This window comes from Protomyctophum parallelum (genome assembly GCF_964188405.1).
Source record: "Protomyctophum parallelum genome assembly, chromosome: 3".
NCBI classification, from domain to species: domain Eukaryota; kingdom Metazoa; phylum Chordata; class Actinopteri; order Myctophiformes; family Myctophidae; genus Protomyctophum; species Protomyctophum parallelum.
The window spans coordinates 33,120,037-33,145,083 of record NC_139698.1 but is presented as its reverse complement, the minus strand read 5'-3'; the positions used below and the strand labels follow the sequence as shown (position 1 = coordinate 33,145,083).

At 42.7% G+C, this 25,047-nt stretch overlaps 1 protein-coding gene across 1 annotated transcript in view; it reads right to left on the bottom strand.

The window, feature by feature from the left end:
• Positions 1-1,310: 1,310 nt before the first annotated feature.
• Positions 1,311-25,047, bottom strand: part of osbpl10b (oxysterol binding protein-like 10b) — a gene marked incomplete at its 5' end in the record, with an annotated part of 71,479 nt that continues 47,742 nt past the window's right edge. Inside the window, 6 exons of the mRNA XM_083762281.1 lie at positions 1,311-2,003; positions 2,371-2,524; positions 7,314-7,496; positions 7,919-8,105; positions 12,478-12,961; positions 16,218-16,385. Coding sequence (XP_083618407.1) covers positions 1,959-2,003; positions 2,371-2,524; positions 7,314-7,496; positions 7,919-8,105; positions 12,478-12,961; positions 16,218-16,385 — 1,221 coding nt within the window. The 3' untranslated portion in view covers positions 1,311-1,958. The remainder of the gene's footprint in view (positions 2,004-2,370; positions 2,525-7,313; positions 7,497-7,918; positions 8,106-12,477; positions 12,962-16,217; positions 16,386-25,047) is intronic.

Sequence of the window (25,047 nt, the reverse complement as noted above, 5' to 3'; positions counted from 1 at the left end):
GCAGATCCTGTAGCTCAGAGCATGGTGTCATAGAGTTCCAAAACATCAGTATATCTCAGCTATAAATTCAGCAAGTTAAATCAGATCAAATGTTTGTACTGTACATTTCTTTGCATAATGTCAATTACACTAGAGCCAGTGTGGGATTAGAAATATGTTCTTATGGAGAACAACTTGTACTGTGTAAAAATCTGGCCATGGACGCCCATTAGAAAATGTTTTGTGTCATGGACCCTCATACAATATTTGTGTTATTAAATCTCAAGATTTTATGAAAACTAGCTGACTTAAAAGCTCACAACGCCTGTAGGTCGTCTATTTTCAAATAGACATTGTAATATATACAGGGTTAAAAAAGTGGTGATTTTAATGCTATATTAACTTTGCTTAGGCCCTGTGGAATCACCTCAAGGACTCCTGGAGGGTCCCCAGACCCCACTGTGAGAACCAGTGCTCTAATGAATACCATGTTTGGAATGGAGGACCCAAATTATGTATGCAAGAAACACACAAAGTCACTTTGATCACATTCACTCTGTGGCCATTTTGTTCTAATACAGCAATTCTCAACCTAAATGGGCCGTGAGGATTTTACTTGTGTGCCCCCAAATAATTGGCAAACACTAAGATTTTTACTGATAATATAATATTAACATCAGAACATTAATGTAAATAAATAATTAAATAAGTGCTGTATGCTTTCTTTAAAAGCTTGAAAATGTGAGTAACACTGTATAGGATCTTAAAGTATATTGATCCAAGCTGGAACAGCAACAGTTAACTATCGATTGATTATTAACTAAAATGAACATGCTCTGGCCAACCATCTGACCACGTTTGAGAATCCCAAGTGGGCCCTGATCCAGAGAAGGTTGGGAACCACTACTCTGTGGCCCCAACAGGCCCATGAGTGTGATGTCAGAGCAAAATGGCCACCACCTGGGCTACTAGCTTCGAACTGCAGTGGAATAAAACACACCTTTGATATTCTGCTCAGTAGTCTGACCTTGTCCAAGGTGTGCTCTTGTAGACTTACAAATATTTTACAAATATATGCTTACCGTAATCTTAAGAGTAACACGATCATAAAAAGAGGAAGAACTCTGTGGTGCTCTCTTTAAAATAATAAAATAAAAATGCCGTCGGGAAAAAATGTCAAAACTTTGGTTGGTTGAAGTTAGTAAATGAGTTAATTCTCTTGAATTATTCATATGACGAGTGAACTACATTTTTAAGGAAGACGTTGACTGTGTTGTGGGAATTAGAGGAAATCACTATAACCAAAATGAAGTCACTGTGACATTTAACATTGCTCTCTACCGTGAGGTTTGGGTTTTTCACACCATTCTTTCCTTGATTCACTCACAGTCAGATATAGTAAATATATATATATTTATATACATTATGCATGGTTGTAAAGACACATCCAGCACAGGGGTACAGCAGCTAACATACAATACCCACGGTTCATACATCATTATTTTCAACACTACATTATACAATGAATTGTGCAAAAACTCCTGTGACCAACACCATTGTTCAGTGCATTGTGCAAAGAACTAAAAAGTGAAAGGGGCAGTAGCATGTTTATAATAGTTGTACGAGTATTTGTATCTACTATATAGAAAATAATAAAATTGCTGTCCTGTTATACTCAGCCTTATACTATCTTGTGTCCATTCACATTATTTCTTGTACAGCACCTAATAATTCCATCGCCCATTTGTCCGTTTTAGTCTTAAAATCTTTGGCACCTCTCATTCTGTCTTGTACCGCATGTGTCTGAATGACCCACAGAAAGGCTGATCTCTGTTTTCTCTTCATAATCCCACTTTTTCCATCTTCTTCCTTCATTCCTTCATTCAGTGGCTGGCTTGCCTTCCGCTCTGGTCGCCATGGCTACCCACTGTGATGGACAGCAAAGTAGCACCTGTTCCCGCCCACCACCAGTCTGCTGGTCAGTGGGTTTTCCATAGGGGGTTGTGGTACACCCAGCCCTCGCCCTGTGTGCACGCACGCACGCACACACACACACACACACACACACACACACACACACACACACACACACACACACACACACACACACACACACACACACACACACACACACACACACACACACACACACACACACACACACACACACACACACACACACACACACACACACACACACGATTATTATTATTATAATAATAATTATTATTATTTTTTGTGTGCGAGAGTGTGTGTGACTGTGTGTGTGTGTGTGTGTGTGTGTGTGTGTGTGTGTGTGTGTGTGTGTGTGTGTGTGTGTGTGTGCGCGCGCGCGCGTGTGTGTGTGTTTGTGTATGTGCGTGCGTGCGTGTGTGTGTGTCCTTATATTACCTCCTTGACAAAGTATTTAGGTTTCCATGGTGTTTTGGTGGCTGCCCTCTCTTTGCCCTCACTGCGTTGTCTCTCCTCCAGACGGTGTTTGTGTTCGGTGGCCTGGTCCATGTCTCCTGCCTTCAGTGACCCCGTCACGTGTTTCCAAAGACGCCTATAGACTCAACCGAGGCAGAACAAGCCCATTAGTTATGACTGGAAAGCAGGGACAACATTATCAAAAAGAACTGCACAACAGCTTGCCGCTGTGCTAGACTTACAGCGAAGAATCATCAGACGAACACCAAATTTGTGGTCGAAATGTGTTTTGCACAATAAATGTGGTGGAGCGACAAGCATGGAGAATGCAATGAAATAATTTCATTAATATCCATATTATGAGGAGCGCATTCACATTAACATTATAAGAGATCTGTCTGGCGCTTAAAGATAGCTATCTTGTTAAGTAACGGAGCTGATGCGCCTGCAGCTCTCGCATGTTTTCTGTACTCGCTCTGGTCTCGGTCTCGACCCCTTCCCACACTGGGTCTTGACTCTGACTTGGTCTTGACTTGGACTTGCTTTAGGTGGACTCGACTACAACACTAGGTTAGGGTGCGTGCCACTCGCCTGACAGCAGGTCCCTGGTTCGATTCCTGGCCGGCCAGACCGTTTACTGCCACTGTACCTCCCAGAGCCGAAGAGTTTGATCAATCCTCAAGGGGGCCCGTTCCCCCCCCCCCCCCCCCCCCCACAGCCCCGCCTCCCCGCACATCACAAGAAAGCGTTCGCCTTTCCCTCACTTTTAGCTTGTCGTCTCATCCTGTTAAACTGGAAATGGAATAAACCCACCTCCTTTAAACAATGGATCAAGGAAGTAATGTTTTCATTGAAGTTAGAAAAGATCATAAGTCATGTGGATTTTGTATGCTTTATTTAAAATCATTAAAAAACTTTGATGACAAAAAGAAAAGATCAGATACGCTGTTACCGGAGCCCGGGAGGAATTCGACACAACCTGGTCCCCCTTTATAAGATACGTAGAAACCCACACTATCACCACGTAGGTATGTATGTGTGTGTGTGTGTGTGTGTGTGTGTGTGTGTGTGTGTGTGTGTGTGTGTGTGTGTGTGTGTGTGTGTGTGTGTGTGTGTGTGCAGTATGTATGTATGCACAGTGCACGTAAAATCACCTGTACTTTTGCCTGTTCAATCTCTTGGAGGCCTGACCATGCCACAACCTGACCATGTCACGACCAAACCATATTGTACTGCATTTCATTAAGATGGTTGTTGTTGTCTTTCTCTTTTTGTTGTGTTTTGTTTTTCTTTTCTTTTCTTTTCTTTTCTTTTCTTTTCTTTTCTTTTCTTTTCTTTTCTTTTCTTTTCTTTTCTTTTCTTTTCTTTTCTTTTTTATTGTTTATTTTTCTGTATACATTCAAATACTGGCCAGTATGATGCTGAATTAGGCCACTCACAACATACTTTTGTGAATATGTACTGGCAACAAGACATTGCCCACAGATGGACATATCTTGGAAGGGGTGGGGGAGGGCAAGGGGGGGGGGGGGTCTATAAAAGATATGTTGACTATACTGTTGAATGTCATTAAGTGCTATTCAAAAAACAGAACTTAAATCACTCCCTCATTTGATCGAGCTACTCTCACTTGAAGGATGATTTTGAAGAAGACTAACTGAACGTGATACTTCACACTGGTTATTATCACGTGTACGTGAGTCCTCCTAACGACCTGGCTCTCTACATCTCACACGTGTTCTCCCCCTCATTACGGTTCATACATATTGACTGACATATGGAGCCTCTCAACCTAATTACCAGCCAGCACATGTGAAGAAGAAGGAAGAGGATGTGTGAGATTACTGCTTTCACTTACAGTTTTTCACAAAAATCGAAAACTTGGCACAATTTGCACAACCTTCACTTCATGTACCTAATCGCTCGACACAATTTGCACTACATCACACTCCCTTATCTGCATTAGACTCTCTCTTTCCTTCTTTACACTCTGATGTCAATTACACATTGTCACCTTGTTGTCAAAACACTACACACAATGTTCAGTTGTTGCACACACTTATCACATACAGTACAATCTCAAAGTATCAACCTACAACACACAACTATTCAAATCTCTAGATGACCCACAGTGAATCGACTACATTGTCATCTGAGACAAATGAGCTTCCACCGGGCTGCTCAAGTGCGTGAGTGGTTCCAGGACCACCCACATGTTTACGTTCTATACCTTCCACCTTATTCTCCTTTCCTGAGGAGTTATTTTTAGCTTGGAGGTTGAAAGTATATAAATGGAACCCACAGAGCCGGGTCACACTGCTCCAGGCCATGGAGGAGGCTTGTGGCGACGTGAGTTGCATGTCAGGGCTTTACAGTTTGCACAACTCAAGGCGTTTCTTCCAGCGCTGCTTGGACAGGGAGAACATTGCCTGTGATGTGGATGAGGCCCTCTGGTCAGACAGGACTCGTGATGCCTACAGTATATTGTAAATTACAGTATTGTTTGGGAAGGTGGGGAGGGGGCCCTTTTGAGCAGGTCGGTTTACAGTAATGTAAAAAATAAATAAATACAACTTATTACAACAATACAATACAATACAACAATGTGGCTGTATTGTGTGCTGTTTTATGTTTGACTATGAAAAAGTAAGCCTACACTGAGTCATTTTACAAAAGAAGAAATGGCTGGTTTTATCAATATGTTTTGGTCCGTTTGTCTCTCTCTCCGTCTGTCTGTCTGTCTGTCTGTCTGTGTCCCATTTATGCCCATATATGGAAGATCTGTAGGTGTCTCTATCTACCTGTGTCCCTTGTATACTCATACAACATATGGAGTATCCTGATGCTACGACCCCCTGTCTATGGTAGGGGGAAATAACAAAATTATGGTGAAATGAAAAATAGGTTTTTCACACTTTTACGGGTCCATTGGGTCCATTGGGTTCCATTTGCACACTCTCAGAGTTATTATGGGGATCGTTGAAATTAAAAGGTTTGAGAACCACTGCTATAGAGCCCACTATCAAACAGAAGGACTGAGGCCAGGAGGGTGCTTTGGGGCACGGTAGTCAGTATACACAGTACTGCAGTCCAGATGGGAAAAGAAGAAGGGAGCAGGTGCACAATGATCACATTAATTATGTAGTGGATAATAACTTCATCATAACTCCAAATGGATGTATTCATGGCGCTTATCATTAGTTTCCAGAGAGGATTTGTTTTTTCCTCTCTGCAGCCAGCTAAATGTTTATGTGCAAAGTTCTGTTTCAATTAAGGTTGCACGATGCCGTGATAATAGTGTGGAGACGGGAGAGCCTTGCAGAACATGTGTCAAATCTCTGTATAATCCTAACCCGTTAGGGTTAGTATATAGACCCCCTAATCCCTAAAACCTACAAACCCCTAACCCCTAACTCCTAACTCCTAATCCCTAACCCCTAACCCCTAACTCCCCAACATTCTCTAATCAAAAAACAACCAATCTCTCTTGTGAGATCCAGGAAAATGGACAAATGTCTATTTGTCCAAAAAACTACCATACTTCTGGGGATAGTTTGACCCAAGTAGGCCTATATACGCGCGCACGCACGCACGCACGCACACACACAGACAGGGAAGTGTCTCTCTCTTTAAGAGAGGTGTGTCAAACAACATCTAGCTACGTCCAGAATCTCCACTCTGTGCTGTGCTCTCATCGTCTCTGACAGTCCGTCAGGGGAATTAAGAACAGTCGGATGTGACACCCGAAGGACATCACTAGGTCAGGGATCCTCAAAGTTGGTGTTGTGATGCAAGGCCATGGTTGCCTCAGAATACTTTGATAATATTTGGAATTCATCAATATCACTTCAGTTTCATCACTTAGTAGCTTTAGAATAATGACTTGCACTGTACTTGGTGTGTTCTTGTTCAATCTACACCTATGTCTTGGCCAAAAACTGCCGATCTACAAGCTCACAGCGTGTTGCGTTACAACACGTTGTGAGCTTGTAGATCTGGATCAGATACTGGGTTTCAAGTGGTCAAACGTAGAGTTCATTTCAATCTGTAATAATAATGGGAACAGATATTCTCCCAGATATTCTTCCTCATGACATGCTATATTGTAAGGGGAAATATTTACATTCATTTGTATATTTACATAATTAGTACCATAATATGACAAATACAATAATTAATTGTAAGGTGCTGTAAATTAACAATGTCATTCAGGGGTGCCATGGATGAAAACATAATTTACAGGCCGGGGTCCCCTGAGCAAAAACTATTTGAGAACAACTGCCCTACAGGTCATATATTTACATATTCTATTCTATATTCTACATGTTATTATACTGTAAGCCTACTTAAAATGTCAACATCCTGTGTATGCATCAGAAGCCAACTCGACACATTCACAATCGTGCTACTAATTATATCTAATTGACCGCCTGGCAGTCGTTCTGGTGGTGGTCATAAAACGCTAAAAGAGCTGCTGATTACTCTAGCTTTGACACTCTGTAAGTGGTAATAGAACAACCACCACACTAAGACACGTGTCAACATCAACACAGATCCCTGTGAGGTCTGAAGAGAGTCTGTGATATGTGCTGCCAGCAGTGGTGTGAAAAGTACTCACATACCCACTTAATCAATACTGCAATGTAGAAATAGTCTGTTACAAGTAAAATGTACAATATTTGGATCCGAGATGTAGTGGAGTAGAAGTAAAAGTATTGGACGCGTATTGGAATGGACTCAAGTAACGTACAAATAACTCAAAATTGTACTTCAGTACGGTACTTAAGTAGTACTTAGTTACTTACTTCCCACCACTCCACTGGCTGTCAGCTATAGTGTTGAGTTGCTGGGGCTACTGGATAAGAAACGTGTCTCAGTGTCAAGCAACGTGTTTCACTCACACCAGTCCTTTATAATCCACTTACCGTGACTCGTATTGACTCTGCTTTTCCATGGGCCGAAGTCTCTTCTTGATGATGGGCAGTTTGGAGGTGTCAATCACCTTCGTCTCTCCACTGCTGTAGGTGAACTCCAGGGTGCCGTTCCACTCGCCCTGAGCTTTGCACACAATGGCGCCTGTTTGGTTGTGCTTCACCTCTGCCGTCACTCTGTGAGGAATATGACCAAACAGGTCCAGGGATCCCCCCAGAAGCAAAGATATGAGTTAAAGAAGAAGAAGAATATTTGATTGATCAAAGATTTGCGCCACAAAATATGTAGATCTGCTATTATTCAACAGCTAAAGTTTAACCCATTTTGGGCAGGAACCCCTTCTGGTGTTAGCATTATGTTATGCTTTAGCTATTGAAAAATAGCAGATCTACAATCGTGGCGCGCTACGAGCTTGTAGGTCTGCTATTTTGGAAAGATCGAAGAACGACTGACATAGAAACATAGCTTTTTCAGAAAACTGTCAGATTTTTAGAATCTGATCTCAGGTCAAAATGGGTTAAATACTGGTGGTTAAAAGACATAAGGTGACACAGAAGATGCGTCCTCAGGTCTAAATGGGTTGCTGACTGCTGTATACCTGTGGACTTTCCCTCCGTAGAAGGGCTTGGTGTGGAAGGTGACGGTGGCAGCGTAGCCACTCTTGGCACAGCTGATGGTGACCTTGCCTCCCAGCTCCACCCAGGGCACCGTCAGGATGGAGCGAGCGTAGGCACAGGGCAACGTGAACACGTACTCCTCGTCATGTTCTAACAGATACAGCACACCTGAGAGAGAGACACACAGCACACACGTATGCACACACGTATGCACACACGCACGCACACACACACACACACACACACACACACACACACACACACACACACACACACACACACACACACACACACACACACTTCACATCTTTATTTGCATTCACATTTTACAAGAAATGTCTTGAACACAAACAATAGTGGATGCGCAAACTTGAAAAAGAAAACTCTACAACAAGTGCTTCAGGTACAGATCACGGGTACAGAAAGCACACAAACACACACACACACACACACACACACAAACACACACACACGCACAAACTAAATGACTAAATAATTTGTCAATTTCTTCAACAAATAAAAACTACATTAAAATGTTAGGGAAGGACTAGTGGAGAAGAGATTCAGTAGAACTAAGAAAAGTCATTTTAAGTTTGATTGAGTGATTGGATTTGTCTGAGGGACTGCAACGCTCTAGTCTATGGTGTTCCAGTGTTTAATCTTCATTTATCCTGTATATAAGGTCTCTCTCCTGATTGGCTAAAAGTGGTATCAGGACCTGAAAGTAATATATCGTATCTCCATATTCCAACTTTTTGTGTGAATGGTGAATGCCCTTCTTCATCATACAAGAGTGTTGCACAAAAGCAGTGAAAATAGCAGATCTACAAGCTCATAACAGGTAGAAGCTTGTAGAACATTTTCACTATTTAAAAATGTTTTTTAAATAAGAAATAAAAAGGAACTGTTTAGAACATAATAGGTTTCCACCTGAGAGCAACAAAATATAATGTGTTAGAGCTGGAGCGACGGGGAGACCCCGGCCTGTTCCACAGAGCAAACACTCTATAGCAATTAGTACTGATTGTACTTCATCAATCAACTAATTACAAATATATAGGACTCTGACAATAACATAGTTATGGCTACACAATCAATTTAATGTACTGTATTTCACAAATTAGACAAATTATGAATTACTATCACATTAACAGATTAATTCTGTTCACTGCAGCTGTGACTCATTCCAACATTCAGGGAAAGGTGGAAATTGGACTCACACACACGCACACACTCACGCACGCGCACGCGCACACGCACACACACACACACACACACACACACACACACACACACACACACACACACACACACACACACACACACACACACACACGACAGTAAACATGAATTGTTCTCTGACGATTCATTAACATATTATCGTACATCACCACTCAAGGGGTGAGGAGCATGGATGCTCACTACTAATTAATGCTTAATTCTGCCCTAATTACAGCTAGGCTTAATTGGCTAATGGCTCAGACTACTACACTAGAGCTACTTTCTATCTGCTCTCCTTCTTAGCACACTCACACACTATGCTTTTGCATAGATAAACACACAAGACATGCAAATACATTCACAACCCTCTGTACATTATTATTCATTCTCTCTCTCCTTCCTTCTCGCTCAATCTGACTTCAACTCAAGCAGGCAGGCACGCACGCATGGACACGCAGTCACGCACACGCACACACACACACACACACACACACACGCACACACACACACACACACACACACACACACACACACACACACACATACACACTCAAAGCTGTGAACAGCTGGTGACTGTTTGGCGGTGATACTTGCACCAGTTAGCATTGTAAGCCTGAGGTGGATTTACTTAATTTAGTAGCATGAGAACTGGATTATATAGGTGCACAAACTGACATTCTCATGAACACGCATTTTACACTTAACTTAATAAAATTCAGTACAAATAAATGTGAGGTGTAAACTAAAAACGCATTCTACCGCATTTTTTGTTGCCATTGTAATGTGCATGGCATAGGAAAAAAATTACTAAAACAAGCAATGATTGGCATTGTTAATTGCAGTATCGCACACTGAATCCAGTGGGATACTCATCGATTATTCACTGAAACAAGTCTTGTTTCAGCGAACACTGTCTTCAAATAGAATCTATTAATCACACAGAGCTGTAAGCCCATTCCTGGATGCCTGCCAGGCAATTAAATGCTACATTCGACTTTGATGTGATTACTTTGGATTAAGACATAGCATTAAAACACTAAATACAATTAAAAACCTCCTAATTACGCCGTTGGAACATGGCAGATTTAATTCGTAACTTGTCAATTATGAATGATGGACCTCACAGCCCGCACCAGTCTGAGACAATGAGTCATTTTGCAGATGTAGAGTTGCTGGCCGGCTCCATATATGCAGATATGGAGATCTAAGGGTCTCCATGATGTCACGAGGCATGACCATATATGGAGGCGTAAGTGACTAACTAACGGACGGACGGACGGACGGACGGGAGATACAGGCTTTCATAGTAAATGTAACCTACAGTAGCAATACAGTTGACATATAACTGGCCTCAGGTTGACTTTCCTTTTGTAAGATAAATTGCATTAAAATACACAAAAAAAAAAAATGTTTTGTATATTCCCATGTACTGTGTGTGCCCTAATATACATGCAAACATCATCCTGACTACTAGGGATACCAACCATACACTTAATTCCTCTAGACTAGCTAGGAATACACTGTATGTATATTTGCAGAATACTACTGTAGTAATACAGTACATGCATGCATACTGTACGTCCTTCATACTACACAAATAAGTAATATGCATGCTCAATCCTGTAGACTGCTAGGCAGTGGAATCTCCATAGAATCCCCCTGCTCTTGAATTGAATGCGAGCGATATTGACAGGTTCTTTAGCCAATCAGATTTCGAGGGGCGTTTTCTTTCACATGCCAGGGCACTCTAGCTGGCATAGACATAAAAAGGTAGCCCTCCCTGCTCTGGAGCGTATGTGCTCAAGGGAATATTTTCCCGAGATTCCTTGCGAAGCACCGCGGAAGCATGAGCGTGCGTCACAGAGCGCATGTTCGGGTCTGATAAGTCCCGGAAAAGATGCGCTGTGATTGGCCAGTAATCACTTGAGTGGCAGCGTGACGTAGCGTGCCTTCCACACTTCCGGCGTATTTCCTCCTCCAGTGTAAATTGTAAACGAACTGCAGCGGCCAATGAGGCATCTATTTTTTAAATATCTATGCTAGCTGGTCCCTGGTGACGTTAACACCTTGCTTGTATCCCATCGCTGGGGAAAGATATTGTCCAATGACAAAAGAGAACTGGTGTTTAAAACTTTCTGCACGAGTTCCCGTCTATGGGTTTACTGAGCTTGTTAATTTAACAGATTTAACTCACAAACAAACGTGGAAAATGGCTGGACTAGGAGAAGAAACAGGACTTTTCAAGAAAAGCTTGCCATTGTAAGGAAGGGTCAACCAACGACCATGGTATGATGCAGATGGTTTTATATAGCCATCCTTATATATTTATATACATGCGATGCGGCTTATTGATGATTGATAGTTTTATAGGCTATTTGTGGTTGTTGTTCGTGTTAACAGTGGCCGAGTCCCCAGCTCCTCAGTGTGCGTGCGTGCGTGCGTGCGTGTGTGCGTTTAGTCCCCGCTGCAGCTTGGCTGGGATCAGTGACAAAGCCTGAGTGAGTTTTTTGCGTGCTTTCGTGTTGTATAAGAAAATATGACTGGTTGTTGCTGTTGTGTCTGTGTGGGGGGGGGGTGGGGTACATCAGACTTCTATAAATATATTCTAGTACTTTCATATCAATGCTTAGGTAATGTAGCCTGGGTTCCAGCCTAATTTGCTGCGTTCTGCAGGTCAGAAATGTCACTCACAAGTCATGTCAGACCCGTGGAACACAGCAAATCAGGCTGGAACCCAGGCTATAGGTAATGTACCATATAATACATGCATGTACTGTAAGGCATGGGGAAAAGACAGGATGTTCTGTTCGTGTGAAATGGAGTTTGTAAAACAGAGTAGATTTTTGTGTTTATCACAGTAAAATGATAAACTCAAAATTAAAATGATGTCTTGTCAGTCCATGAGGGATGGGCAGCCTTGATACATGATACTAAAATAAAGCCAATCATCATTCCTCTAAACTACTAAGTTATGGACACACATTTGTTAGACTACAACTGTAGGTAAAATACACGCTTATGTCCTCGAATCTGCATGTGCATGCTTAATTCATAGCAGCGCGTTAGATGTTTTAAGTGTCGAAACGTTGTATAACGTGCTGCTGTGAATAAGAATCGGAACATTGAAAAGCGAGTTGCGAGCCCCCCCACTCCTGTTGTCATGATTATAGTTTTGTGCAGTTTGGCTCAGCACTGTGGTGGCAAAAATGCATATAAACACTATGATATTGATTCATTGAATGTAGTCTAGTAGATGATACTTAACACCTGTTCTTCAAACGGAGGTTGTGCGTTATTTTTCTTTTCTTTGAATGCTTACCTTCCCCAACCATGGAGACTCCTACAGACATGCCCATGAACTTGCTCTTGGTCCACACGTGAGTGTTGACACACGTCCGCCTCTCTTTGCATTCGTAGTAGAACCCGGACACGGGCGGGTGGTGGGACACCTGCTCGGCCACGAAGCGAACGCGGTAGCAGTCCGTGTCGCCACACTCGGACGCGGCGGCGGGGACAGCGTTGGGACCGGTCGAGCTGTTGTTCCTGAGAGGCCGCACACGGTCACGGGGCACCTGCCAGGAGCACCGGAAGTTCTCCCCCAAGATGGGGTTGTAGGGCTTCTTGGCCACGGCGCCCTTGCGTCCCTCGTGGAACGCCGTCAGGTAGTACTCCACGAAGCGCACGATGCGCTCCTCCGACGTGGAGCCGGAGGTGATGGACAGGAACATGTCCGGGTGGGCCATGAAGTTAGCATACATCTCCAACAGGGAGCGCTTCTCCAGGATGAAGGTGGGGAGCACCACCTGAGAGTTGGGGACGAGAGAGGTAGAAAGTGAGGAGGAGGAGGGGAGAGAGAGAGAGAGAGAGAGAGAGAGAGAGAGAGAGAGAGAGAGAGAGAGAGAGAGAGAGAGAGAGAGAGAGAGAGAGGGGAATAAACAAAAGCGTCCCTCCCCTTCGCTAGTATCAGGAGAATAATAATTTAAATCAGAGATCTGCAACTGTGAGTTAAGGTATAAGTGTATGCACTGAAGGATTATTTATCAAGCAAGACTATTGTCTTTTATTATGCAGTAGAATAGAACAGGACTGACTGCTCTAAAATGACAAATGGTCATGTTGCTTGGCATGATAGAGCATTAACAAATATTCTTTACAAAAAAATGCATTAACAAATCTGTGCTATTATATTATAGCACCGAAACGAGTGTACAATAATCTGCCAGGATTTCTATCACAGTTTAGAATAAGTGAGTTACAAAACAAACTTGTTTATGTAACCATGTCAGATTACATAAACTCCAAAACCCATTATGAAACCTGTCCATCTAGGCCTCGCCAGAAGGTCAGATTTGCATCGATTTATCTCATTGCCAAGGATCAATGTGGAAAGATAATGATACGAGTATCTGGACATACTGTACTGTGGAGTTATTGATCAGACACACACATTTTCTTTTGACATTCCATGAAGAGATGAATGTATGTGTGTTTTGTTCCCTGCCTAGAGTGTACACGAGAGCCTGTTGTAGAGAACACGGGGTGCCAGGTGCTGCCCTCATTGGGTCAGAACATTCCCCAGAGCCTGTTTTAGAGAACACGGGGTGCCAGGTGCTGCCCTCATTGGGTCAGAACATTCCCCAGAGCCTGTTTTAGAGAACACGGGGTGCCAGGTGCTGCCCTCATTGGGTCAGAACATTCCCCAGAGCCTGTTTTAGAGAACATGGGGTGCCAGGTGCTGCCCTCATTGGGTCAGAACATTCCCCAGAGCCTGTTTTAGAGAACACGGGGTGCCAGGTGCTGCCCTCATTGGGTCAGAACATTCCCCAGAGCCTGTTTTAGAGAACACGGGGTGCCAGGTGCTGCCCTCATTGGGTCAGAACATTCCCCAGAGCCTGTTTTAGAGAACATGGGGTGCCAGGTGCTGCCCTCATTGGGTCAGAACATTCCCCCATGCTAATGAGAGCTGTGGGCTCAGTGAACTGAGAGAGAGCACAGTGTGACGCTAACACACAGTTCAGTCTCCTGAGCACTGTGTGACTGCTGATTACAACCACTTACCAGACACACAGAGAGAGAGAGAGAGAGAGAGAGAGAGAGAGAGAGGAGACATGAGAAAATACTTAAACACTAAGATTGTAATGATAAGATAACGTAAAATAATTAATTTAGAAAAGGTTACTTAACAGCAATCGTTGATTGATCATGATCATCAAAATAATCATGCTCTGAAATTGCTTAAAAAACAGAGATAATGAAATGAAAAGATAATTGTAAGTGCGTACAGTAAGCTTGAAAGTTGCCAACAGTATGGCATCTTAAGCTTACGTAGGATTCATGATGACTATGTTTATGTTTTGATGTATTACCATGTTTTTTGTTCTTGCTTACTGATAGATAATTTTGTATATCTTTTGTGGGTGAATGGTCAGCTCCTTTGACCTTTTGACCTTTTAATCTGGTTGCCCTGTGTAGTGACTTCACGCTGTCTTATGGCGTTTAGTTAGTAAGAATTATTATTGCACTGTCTGTCTAGAACCCTACATGTATAACTGACCTTGAAGGCCGGGTGCTTCCCTTATCAGCTCGCCAGAGCTGAGACTGCATGACCATTTAGCCAACCTTTGTGCTCTTCCGGTTTAGGGTCTGTGTTTTTCCATCCAGTGACTTGAATTATGAACTACAGGTCTTTCCCAAAACTACATATCCCTTTTCATTGAGTAAGACGCTCTTCGTTCTGCCACGTCTACTTTGTTTCATTCTCCATTTTGTATTGAAGAAGTATAAATACTCCATGCCATTTTGATACGGCATCGAGAGACCACGCTAGACCGCCCCTGTGGGGTCGGTCTAATTTGATCGTAAATTATGCTGAATATGTGGATCTTGTTCTGTCTCTCTGAATCAATATAAAAATGACTAAAACCCCACTTTGAATTGGACGTCTCTCCTTGGGTGGACTCAGGTAACATTTTGGTATTTATAAGGTAATCCTCCTGATGTAACAGTGTTTATATTGGCTATTTACTTAAAGTATCCTGGTAAAAGCTAAAGTTAAGTATATATTGTAATTGGATTACTCCTAAAAGTATTGTCCCATTCCAATTAATGGAAACCTTCTAAAAGCATTGCTCCCTGTGTCTTAGATCACTGTTTCCCAAACTTTTCTAGATTTCTGTATAAAACAAAAAGTAAAAAATAATTACATTTTAAAATATCCAAATCTAAATATTTTCTATGATGTCTTCCGTGCATCATATGATCCAGGTGCAGTGATTGTGCATGGGCAGTATTGGGTGGAGCTGGGCTGCTGCACATTCAGAGAGGAGACCACTAAATAAGTGATGTCTGGTTTTCTAAGTTAAAAAATTGATAGTGTGTTAGAGTCAGCATTAGCTGACCCTCCCCTACTGTCTCATTGAGTACAGGGTACACGAGGAACATCACACGGTATGCACCGTTTGCACACATGGCACTGTATGGGTAACACTTTAGAATAACTATTCGTTATAAGTCTTTCTCACATGCCTAGTTTGTCAACAACATTTTCTGCTAAGCTATTAGTATATCTTCCTATACTGCCCTACAACGCCAAAGTGCAGTGACTTTTGGACTTTTTTTGTGTATGCCAAATCAAATTAGCCTTCGTGATTTTGGGGGATAAACCATTACCTCAAGAACATATTTACAAGTAGTGTAATATCACTTATTTTCTTATCTCATTTGGTTACCAGTAGAAATACGTTTAAACCCATTATCGGACAATTTCCCCCCGTAGTTACTGCACTTTGGCTTTGTAGTTAGTATACTGTAGGTAAACGGCAAAATCCTCAATGTTAATTTAGCTTGAACTTGAACCCCAGCATCCATGTTCTGCAGGGAACATTAGCCAAAAAAAGCCGATCTGTAAGTTCACAACATGTCACATTGCTACGTGTTGTTTTTGGCGAGGAGATTTGGTGAAAAGTGCAGTTGCAACTCAGGTCTGTTTTGACTAAGTATAGAGCATTTCAGTGGTTAACTCGGGAGTTGAAATCAGCACTGATTGAAGCAGGCTGTTACCCGTGTGAGGTCCATGCCCAGTTTGAGCTGTGACAGCAGGTGAAGGATGATGCTCCGCTGGTCGTCCTGGACCCCCAGGTCCTCCTCCTCATTGTCCTCCGTGTCTGTGGTCTCCTCACTGGGATCCACCAGCTCTGGGCTGCTCACCTGACCCTGCTGCTGCTGCTGCTGTTGGGGACACAACACATGAAACCATTGGTCATTTGAAGGCCTGACGATTGATTGTCACACAAATCATGATTTTGTCGTTGTCGGGCAGAAACAAACCTCTTATCTCCATATTCTAACTTTTTCTGTTTTTTTTTTTCGTGAGTTAATGCCCTACAGTACTTGATCACACCACATTGTAGCCTGACAACATGTCACAGGTCCAATCCTAATCTGAGTTCCCAGAAGTTTTATTTTTCGCCACTAGGCGGGCGAGAAAGACTTCTGGGAAAAAAGGACCATATCCATGTGAGGGAAGTACGTTGCGCTCAGAATCTGAGCGGACACTCCCCTTTCCGGTCTGAAGCACTGTGCATACCATGAAAATAGTCCGAAGGGAATCCAATTCCAAATTGAATTGTAGTAGGCCACCACCGCTCAAGGAGCAATTGTTTCCCTTCCGTCTTATTTAGATGTAGCGCCCACTCCATGTGGAACCCGCCCCTGTCTTTTGATTCGCATTTCATTTGAAACGCAACGCACTGGGCCACGCCCCTGCTGCACAGGATCTGAGGCCAATTTTCCTAGACTAGTCCAATCCCAACAGCATTTTCTGCGTGTCACTCCCTGTCTCTCTCCCCATTTCCTGTCTATCTACTGGATTTGAATCCTGAAAGGTAACAGATAGTGTTCATTGAACATTGGGAATGTGCAAATAAAAAAAGTATTTTCTCTGTAGCTTTGAGGCTTTGTAAACACAAATTAAGCAGGGCAGATAATGTAAACATACAAAGAAATAATTGCATACTTAAAAAAAAATGTGTGGAACCCAACTTGTGAGCTTGTAGATCTGCAATGTCCTTTATTTTTTAAACATGTTCAATGTATGAATATTTGTCAAATCATATTTGTCAAATCAATAAATGCCGAAATATTACTGCAAAATAACAAGAATCAGGCGATTATTATATTACTCATTGTGACAGGCCTAGTCATGCGGAAGGTCAAAGAGTACTCAAAGCTCTTGGACAGTAGCCTAAAGAGTTAGACAGAAAAACACTTTAGATACTGTACAAATGATGTACAGTGCATGTTCCCACATCTACATTAATTCAGATTTAGAAAGCAAAAACATTCCCTCCCAACAGGTGCTTATTAAAACCACATGTACCGTTGTAACAGGCGAACATTAGCCGATAATAGGCAAACATTGGACAAAAATAGCTGATCTACACTAGCTGACATTGTGATACGCGACACATTGTGAGATTGTAGGTCGGCTATTTTTGGTGATGGGATTTTTTTTTTTTTTTAAACATATGTTTACAAAGAAGTATTTTCAAAACAATTTACATATATTTCCCCCCCCCCACATCCCCATGGCAGCACAAATACAAACAAAATCTTATCACAAAATGATTTGACAATAAATACAGAACAAAAACTAGAAAAAGTGCCCTTCTGGGCACAGGTCTCCACCAGGAGGATAGGATTGTGTGAGATGTTTGGCAAAATGTTTAGTAGTTATATAAACATGTTTTTTTGTTTATTTGTTTTTTGCAACAATTTTCTTCATTTTGTTGAGAAAATGCAAAGCCAGATCACTCATAGCATCTCTGAGGATAGAATTCTGGATGAGCAGGACATGTGCAGCATTTTGAACGAAACGGGCCACTCCTGAAAACTTGGAAAAACTGGAAGGCAATGTTAGTCAATCAGTGTGGAATCTGGATGCAGGGACAATGTTTTTCCATGGCCTCTAGGGAGTGCGCATACATAAGTTGTATATAGATCATGCAGTTATAGCTAAAAACAGGAATTGGCCTGTTATAGCGCCACCATGAGGCTGATTTGGAAAAAGGTTTGTGGCATGTCATCCTCTGCCTAGTGGAAATGTGCGTGTATAATTTCACGGAAATTGCACACTGTGTTTGTGATTTGTGGCATTTAGTTCGAAACGGACCAATCATGTGAGCTTTGGAAGCCAATCTTAGCCAATCAGGATGGAAGATGGGAAATGGTGCAGATCTGTGTTGATCACATGACTATGGAGATAGTGTATACCGAATTGTGTGATGTATGGATAAAATGTGTACATAATCTACAGAAATGTGTTTTGCCTAAATCGGCCTCATGGTGGCGCTATAACAGGCCGTTGAAGAATATTTGGGGCAGAGGTTCGTGTTGGCATCCAGGGAGTGTGTGTGCAAAGTTTGGCATGGATCGGGCCAACGGTGGCGGAGATTAGCTGGTAACGGACGGACACACACACACACACACACGGACGGACGGAGTGCAAAACATACTCTCTCCCCATGCCTTCGGCCTGGTGGAGACAATAATAATGACAAAACTAAAAATAAAACGAAAATAAAACACATTACATACAGTTAAACAAAACACATTACATACAGTTAAACAAACAAATGCACAGTTCCCTACCCCCACCCCACAGCTGACTACTCCAATTAGCCACTATACATCCAAAGCCTCTTCAATATCACCTCGCTTAATGAAGTCCAAGAACTTCTCCCATATCTTATAGAATACCGCAGGTTTCTTCCTAATTACATATGTTAGTTTCTCATGTGCCAAACTGGTTGTTAAGTTCCTCAGCCAAAAGCCGATCGTAGGGGCATTGACATTCTTCTGGTGATGGGATTTGGTGTTTATCAACAAAGTTATCAAACTGTTGTTGATAAAGTTACTGAACATGACTGCAGATTAAAGATATAAACTTTTTCTACTGCTGGTGAGTAAACATTAGGAGTGCAACAAGAACCAACAAGTAGACACACTGAGGCGTAATTTATTCATACTGTATGAGGACACTTCAGTTGGTCACTTGACTCTGTTCTTTGCCACTCTGTTGCATGAAATTGGGACAGAGCTTTATTTATTTATTTTTGCTATTTGAAGGGCAGACAAGAAGAGACTGACGTGTATAGTAATTCATTTTCAAAGAGAGGCGAGCGGTCATGTAGCGAGGCGCAGGCAAGAAGACAGGCTGGGCACCAGGCATGCATGCGCACTCCCGTGAAACAGCTCATTTCACGCACGCGCCCGCCTGCGACAACAGCTGGATTGTGGTCAACTTTTTTCTGCACGATGCGCAGGAAAATGAGTTGGCACAGCCGAAGCAGGCATAGATCACCTGGTGTTTATATTCGTGGAGTGATTGTCTGCCTGTGTATTCACATAAGAAGTGCAGTGTGACTCCGCTGATCCAAGCACCAACGCAGGCGTGGTGCTGCTCCGTGTCTGTGGCTCTGGGCACACCTCAATCTAACGCACCCATTATGAATGTTATTGCAGCTGCTATATCATTCAGCAGCTGCTAGCCTGCCATGTATTAACCTGTACAAAATAAACTACAAAATCAGTGGTTAACTATACAGTATCAAGCCCAGCAGCTTTACAGTGAAAAGGTCCCATGCAGTGCAGTTCTTTGGCCTCATCCTGACATGCGGAACGATACAATTTCCAGGTTTCTGAAACGGTCGGACCATAAATAACTTTACGACGTCAAGTCAGATCACACAACATGTTTTACCGTATGTCACTGTCCCACTGCTTACAGTACACTTTCAACTGCAAATTGCCATGATAGTTGATTATCTGCCTGCTGGAGGTGTGCAGCTATTGGTCAACTATGTTATCACCCCCCTGAGTCTGGGATATAATAACTCTTTCCTTCTCTTTACCATCGATTCCTTCAACACGAGTGTTCATTTAACTCTGGAATGGGTCAGTGTTTGCACTTTCAGAGTTAAATATACCCTGGTTTCCCCTCTTCTGTCTCCTGTTTTACCTCTTTACTGCGCTGTGCATAGTCAGCTGGAGCGTGAAATGAACTCGCCGACCGGAGGAACAGAGCAGGATGGAATCCCCTCCTTCTCTGCCCTGGCATCTTCGGTGACATTACAACACAACGGTGTGTGCCAACCTGTTCTGGATCAGGGGATCACTTGAAAATCTCAAAAGCTTCGGCGGCCCACCCATCTGGCCACTTAACACGGCAGCCGAAAGCTGTGCACTTTCAGAGCACGTTTATTTTGATGATCACGATCATGATCAACTCATCGATTGCGTAATGGCTTACAGTATATCAATGGAAGTTCCTAATCTTATTTTATGCTATATTATCATTAATATCGTAGTGTTTTGCCAATTATTTGGGGGATCGACTTGCAATATACTCACTGCCCACCAGTGGCCGCCCCCTGCCCACAAGTTGGGAATCATTGCAACAGAATATCCGGATGAACTCCATGTCATCAAACAATTCATGTGAAACCAGAAAAGTGTGATTTTGAGATGGAGATAAAGAATACAATATTACAAAAACACTACAAATATTACAAATAATATTTTAAAAACGTACACTCAACAGCCCCAACAACAACAAGACATCACAGCATTATAGTTTAGCTGTACTGTAGCGTTCCTGTGTGCTTGGCTGCTTGCTTATACACGTGATCACACTGCCTCAACCTGTCCATCCATTCCATCCAGCCTCGCAGCACTCTGGAGCTATAGCTAACGTAGGCTAATGTGTTTGGACCCTCCATTCAGCAGTAGCTGAGGCGAAAGGGAGCCAGCCATACACTTATTGTTCCTAATACATAATGTAAGGACGCAGCTCTGAAGCACGAGGCCCCAAAGCTAAGAGTGAAATGAAAAGAAAGAGCCTCTCTATACCACACAGCACACACACACACACAGACACACACACACACACACACACACACACACACACACACACACACACACACACACACACACACACACACACAGAGACACACACACACACACACACACACACACACACACACACACACACACACACACACACACACACACACACACACACACACACACACACACACACACACACACACACACACACACACACACGCTATCTCTCTCTCTCTCTCTCTAGTATGTTTCTGTCCCCTCGCTTTTGCACTATATCTCTCTCACTCTCTCCCGTTTCCCACACACACACACAAAACTGAGACCTTGACATTGCAGACAACCTCTATAGCGACTACATCAGGTAAATGAGTATTTGCACAAACGTGACGTGGCTACCTGGACCCATAAAGCTCAGTCTCTGCCTGGACTCTGAAGTGGAAACACTGCTTAGCGTCGGCCTCGAGCCACTACTTCTGTTATTTTCGTCATGTCTGTTTGGTTGTGTTAGTTTATGTGTTGTTCTGCTTACCCCTATTATTTCACTCCCTTTTGGAAGGAGTGTTAGTTCTGTGTGTCTTAGTTGCAGTTGTAGTTTTTATTATCCTGCCTAACCTGAGCTGGATGGACATTTAATTGCTTCTTTTATTGCATAGTAGCTTGCACGCTAACTAACAGCTGGTTCACTGATCTGGGCACAGACTGGCCGTTCTCACAGTGTTACGCAGCTGTTACTGTTTACAGCCTGAAAATGTTCATGCAATCTTTGTATCTTTGAACAACTGCAGGAGTTTGCTGAGCCCAAGGCACCTTTAGCAGGCACCCTCGTAGGCATTCTGTTGTTGTTCCTTTGAGATAAATGGGGCATCTTGCTGGCCGTGGCCCGTACTCGCTGATCTGCTTCCAGCTCTCTCTGCTGTGCGGTCCTACCACCCTGCAGTTATGTGACGGCCTGATACAGCTGAATATTTCATACTCCACGGCAGTCCACAACTCCTCCTCCCTTACTATGCGGTGCAGATTAAGCATAGTGGAAGCAGAGTTGATTATAGTAATGATGGCAAGGCTGAAGAGATGACTATAATTGTAATTGTAAGTAATTAAACGTGAAGGTAATGAAGTTCATTTGTACGAAGTGCTGGACGCCACAACAGTACTGAGAATAAAATGTCAAACTGCCTGATGACCTGAGATCTGCAACAACTGTCCTCTTTTAATAGCAGACTTAAGACTGCTATTCTCTCAAGTTAGTCTCCCTGTGTGTGTGTGTGTGTGTGTGTGTGTGTGTGTGTGTGTGTGTGTGTGTGTGTGTGTGTGTGTGTGTGTGTGTGTGTGTGTGTGTGTGTACGTGGGTGCATGCTCGCACATGTGAGTAGTACGTACCGTGTGTCTTCAGGTATGATACATATCTAAACACAGATTTACACATTTCTCTTGAAGCTCATCTTCTACAGTTTAGTAATAGTAAGCAATAAGCATCATAGCGGGTTGTTGCAGTTGCAACAGTGTAACAGTAACGGGCTGTAAGTTGTAAAACAATTACTTTGCTGAAATCATCTATAAAATATACATAAGCATACATACTGCATAGTAAGTCCCACACGGACAATATGTTCAAGGGACTGGAGGCTTTGTGTGCACATAAACAAACACATAAATATGCTCAGCTACATCAGAGCATGCTCTCAGCCTTCCACTCTCCAGAGCATGGTCCAGACTTCAAATGCAGAGCTCATAGACATCCCCTGACCACCCCTCTCACTGATGGTATAGAGTTGCAGAGAGATGTGATCTGCCTCCGACTTGGCTATTGTTCAAATCATATCACTCACCATGTTTTCAGTCACCACACTCACTGCATTTTTACTGGAGCCACTTAATGTACACTAACCAGGCATACACCATTAGCACGTGCTTGGTGAGCATTTAGTTATGTTGTTTAGTTACTGTACTGTATGTGATGCTCTATAGTCTATATCTGAATCAACTTTGTGTTCATTCGTGTGCTAAAAGAGTGACTTTGAGAGCTGTTTCAGCATACAATGTAAGTCAATGAGGAGCATATTTTGAAAAATCTATTTCTTATCAATGGAGCAATTATTTTTTATTTCTTTTCCACCTTTGGAGTTACACCGGTAACTATACAACTTAAACGTAAAAAAAGGTGGTCTTGCCTTTTTAAGAGTAGGCAGATGAATCACAAAACCAAGACAGAACCCACAGGGGAAGCAGGCTAGGGTGATGGTGGGTGAGAAGCACATACCCACCTTCAGTATGCGACAGCAAGAGGAACAACGATGGAGCAAAGGTGAGCTTAAATAATTCGACAAATTGGCCAGCTGCTTGACAGGTCCCAGTTACATAACACACATAATGCCTGTGTGCAGGTGACCCCTCGAGTATATCAGTCCGAACTAGCACACAGACTATGCCCCATTTACCTGTAGCTGCAGCAATCTCATCTCACATCCCATAATACATTATATGCACCTACTGGCTCTCAGCGTGGGCGGTTCCAGGGGGTTCCCAGATAAATAATTGACAGCTATGAACAAAAATGACCCTTACAGGATGAGTTAAACCAACACTGAGGATTTTACAGTGTAGATGGAGATCCCAGAGGTACGAATCGTATCAAATGGGGGTCTGTGACCTAAATGCATAATCAAAAAGGTTGAGAATCACTGATGTGCACCAGAAAGAGATGACAGCTCCCCAGCTCCAAGTGGACCAGTGTGTGTAGTTGTTTGGTATTCTTGTTCTAATTCCTTCAGTAACGCTCAGTATTATTGCTTATTTTGTTGTCGTTTCTTTCTTTTCTTTTTATTAATCACATTTTATGATTTATCTCTGTATACAGAGATAAAGGGCAGAGATAAAGGGCTAAAAAAAGGGAATACAAATGTACACATGGTAACGTCTGTCCCAACAGCCAGGAATCTTGGTGTTGTCCTGGACAGTCAGCTCTCGTTCAAAACTCACATCACAGCTGTCACTCGATCCTGTAGGTTCACACTCTATAACATACGACGAATTAGACAGTTCCTCACCCAGGAATCAGCCCAGCTCCTAATCCAGACAACAGTCTTGTCAAAACTCGACTATTGTAACTCCCTCCTTACTGGCCTACCAGCATGCGCACTTAAGCCTCTCCAGCTGATCCAAAATGCCGCAGCTCGCTTGGTCTTTAACCAGCCAAAATTCTCACATGTCTCCCCCCTGCTCCGCTCCCTCCACTGGCTCCCGGTCGCTGCCCGCACAGAATATAAAACTCTGATGCTGGCATTCAAAGCAACCAAAGGTATGGCTCCCCCATATCTTGCAAGTATGATTGAACCCTACAAACCCTCCCGCGCACTCAGATCAGCAGGGAAGCTGGAAGTACCCTCACTAAAAATGCCGGGACAACGCTCCACACGTCCCAGACTCTTCTCCCTTCTGGCTCCAAAACTGTGGAATGCACTTCCCATTGCAGTCAGAACTGCAGCATCACTCCCAATCTTCCGCCGTAGTCTGAAAACCCACCTTTTCAGACTCCATCATGGCCCATAGCACTTACCCTACCCCCTTAGATAGCACTTCCGTAGACTTAGATAGCATTTGATAGACTTATAGCATGTTATGTAGACAGCACTATAATTGCATTGTATATAGTCATAGCACGCCATAGTACATATGTATAGCATAGTAGTATATATATATAGTTTCATTATATAGATATTCCACTGTTACTTTCTTAGCTTACGCATGTTTCATGATAAATGCTTTTATGTGATGTATTCACATGCTTTTGTTCTTGCTTAATGTAAGTCGCTCTGGATTAAGAGCGTCTGCTAAATGCCTAAATTGTAAATTGTAAATTGTACACCTGTACTTCTCTATCTACGGTATCTACTTTGCATTTTGGAACTATGCTGTACAAAAACGTGAACTTTTTGAACTAGGCATAACTTTGCACCATATATTATACTTTTGTACCCAGACTACC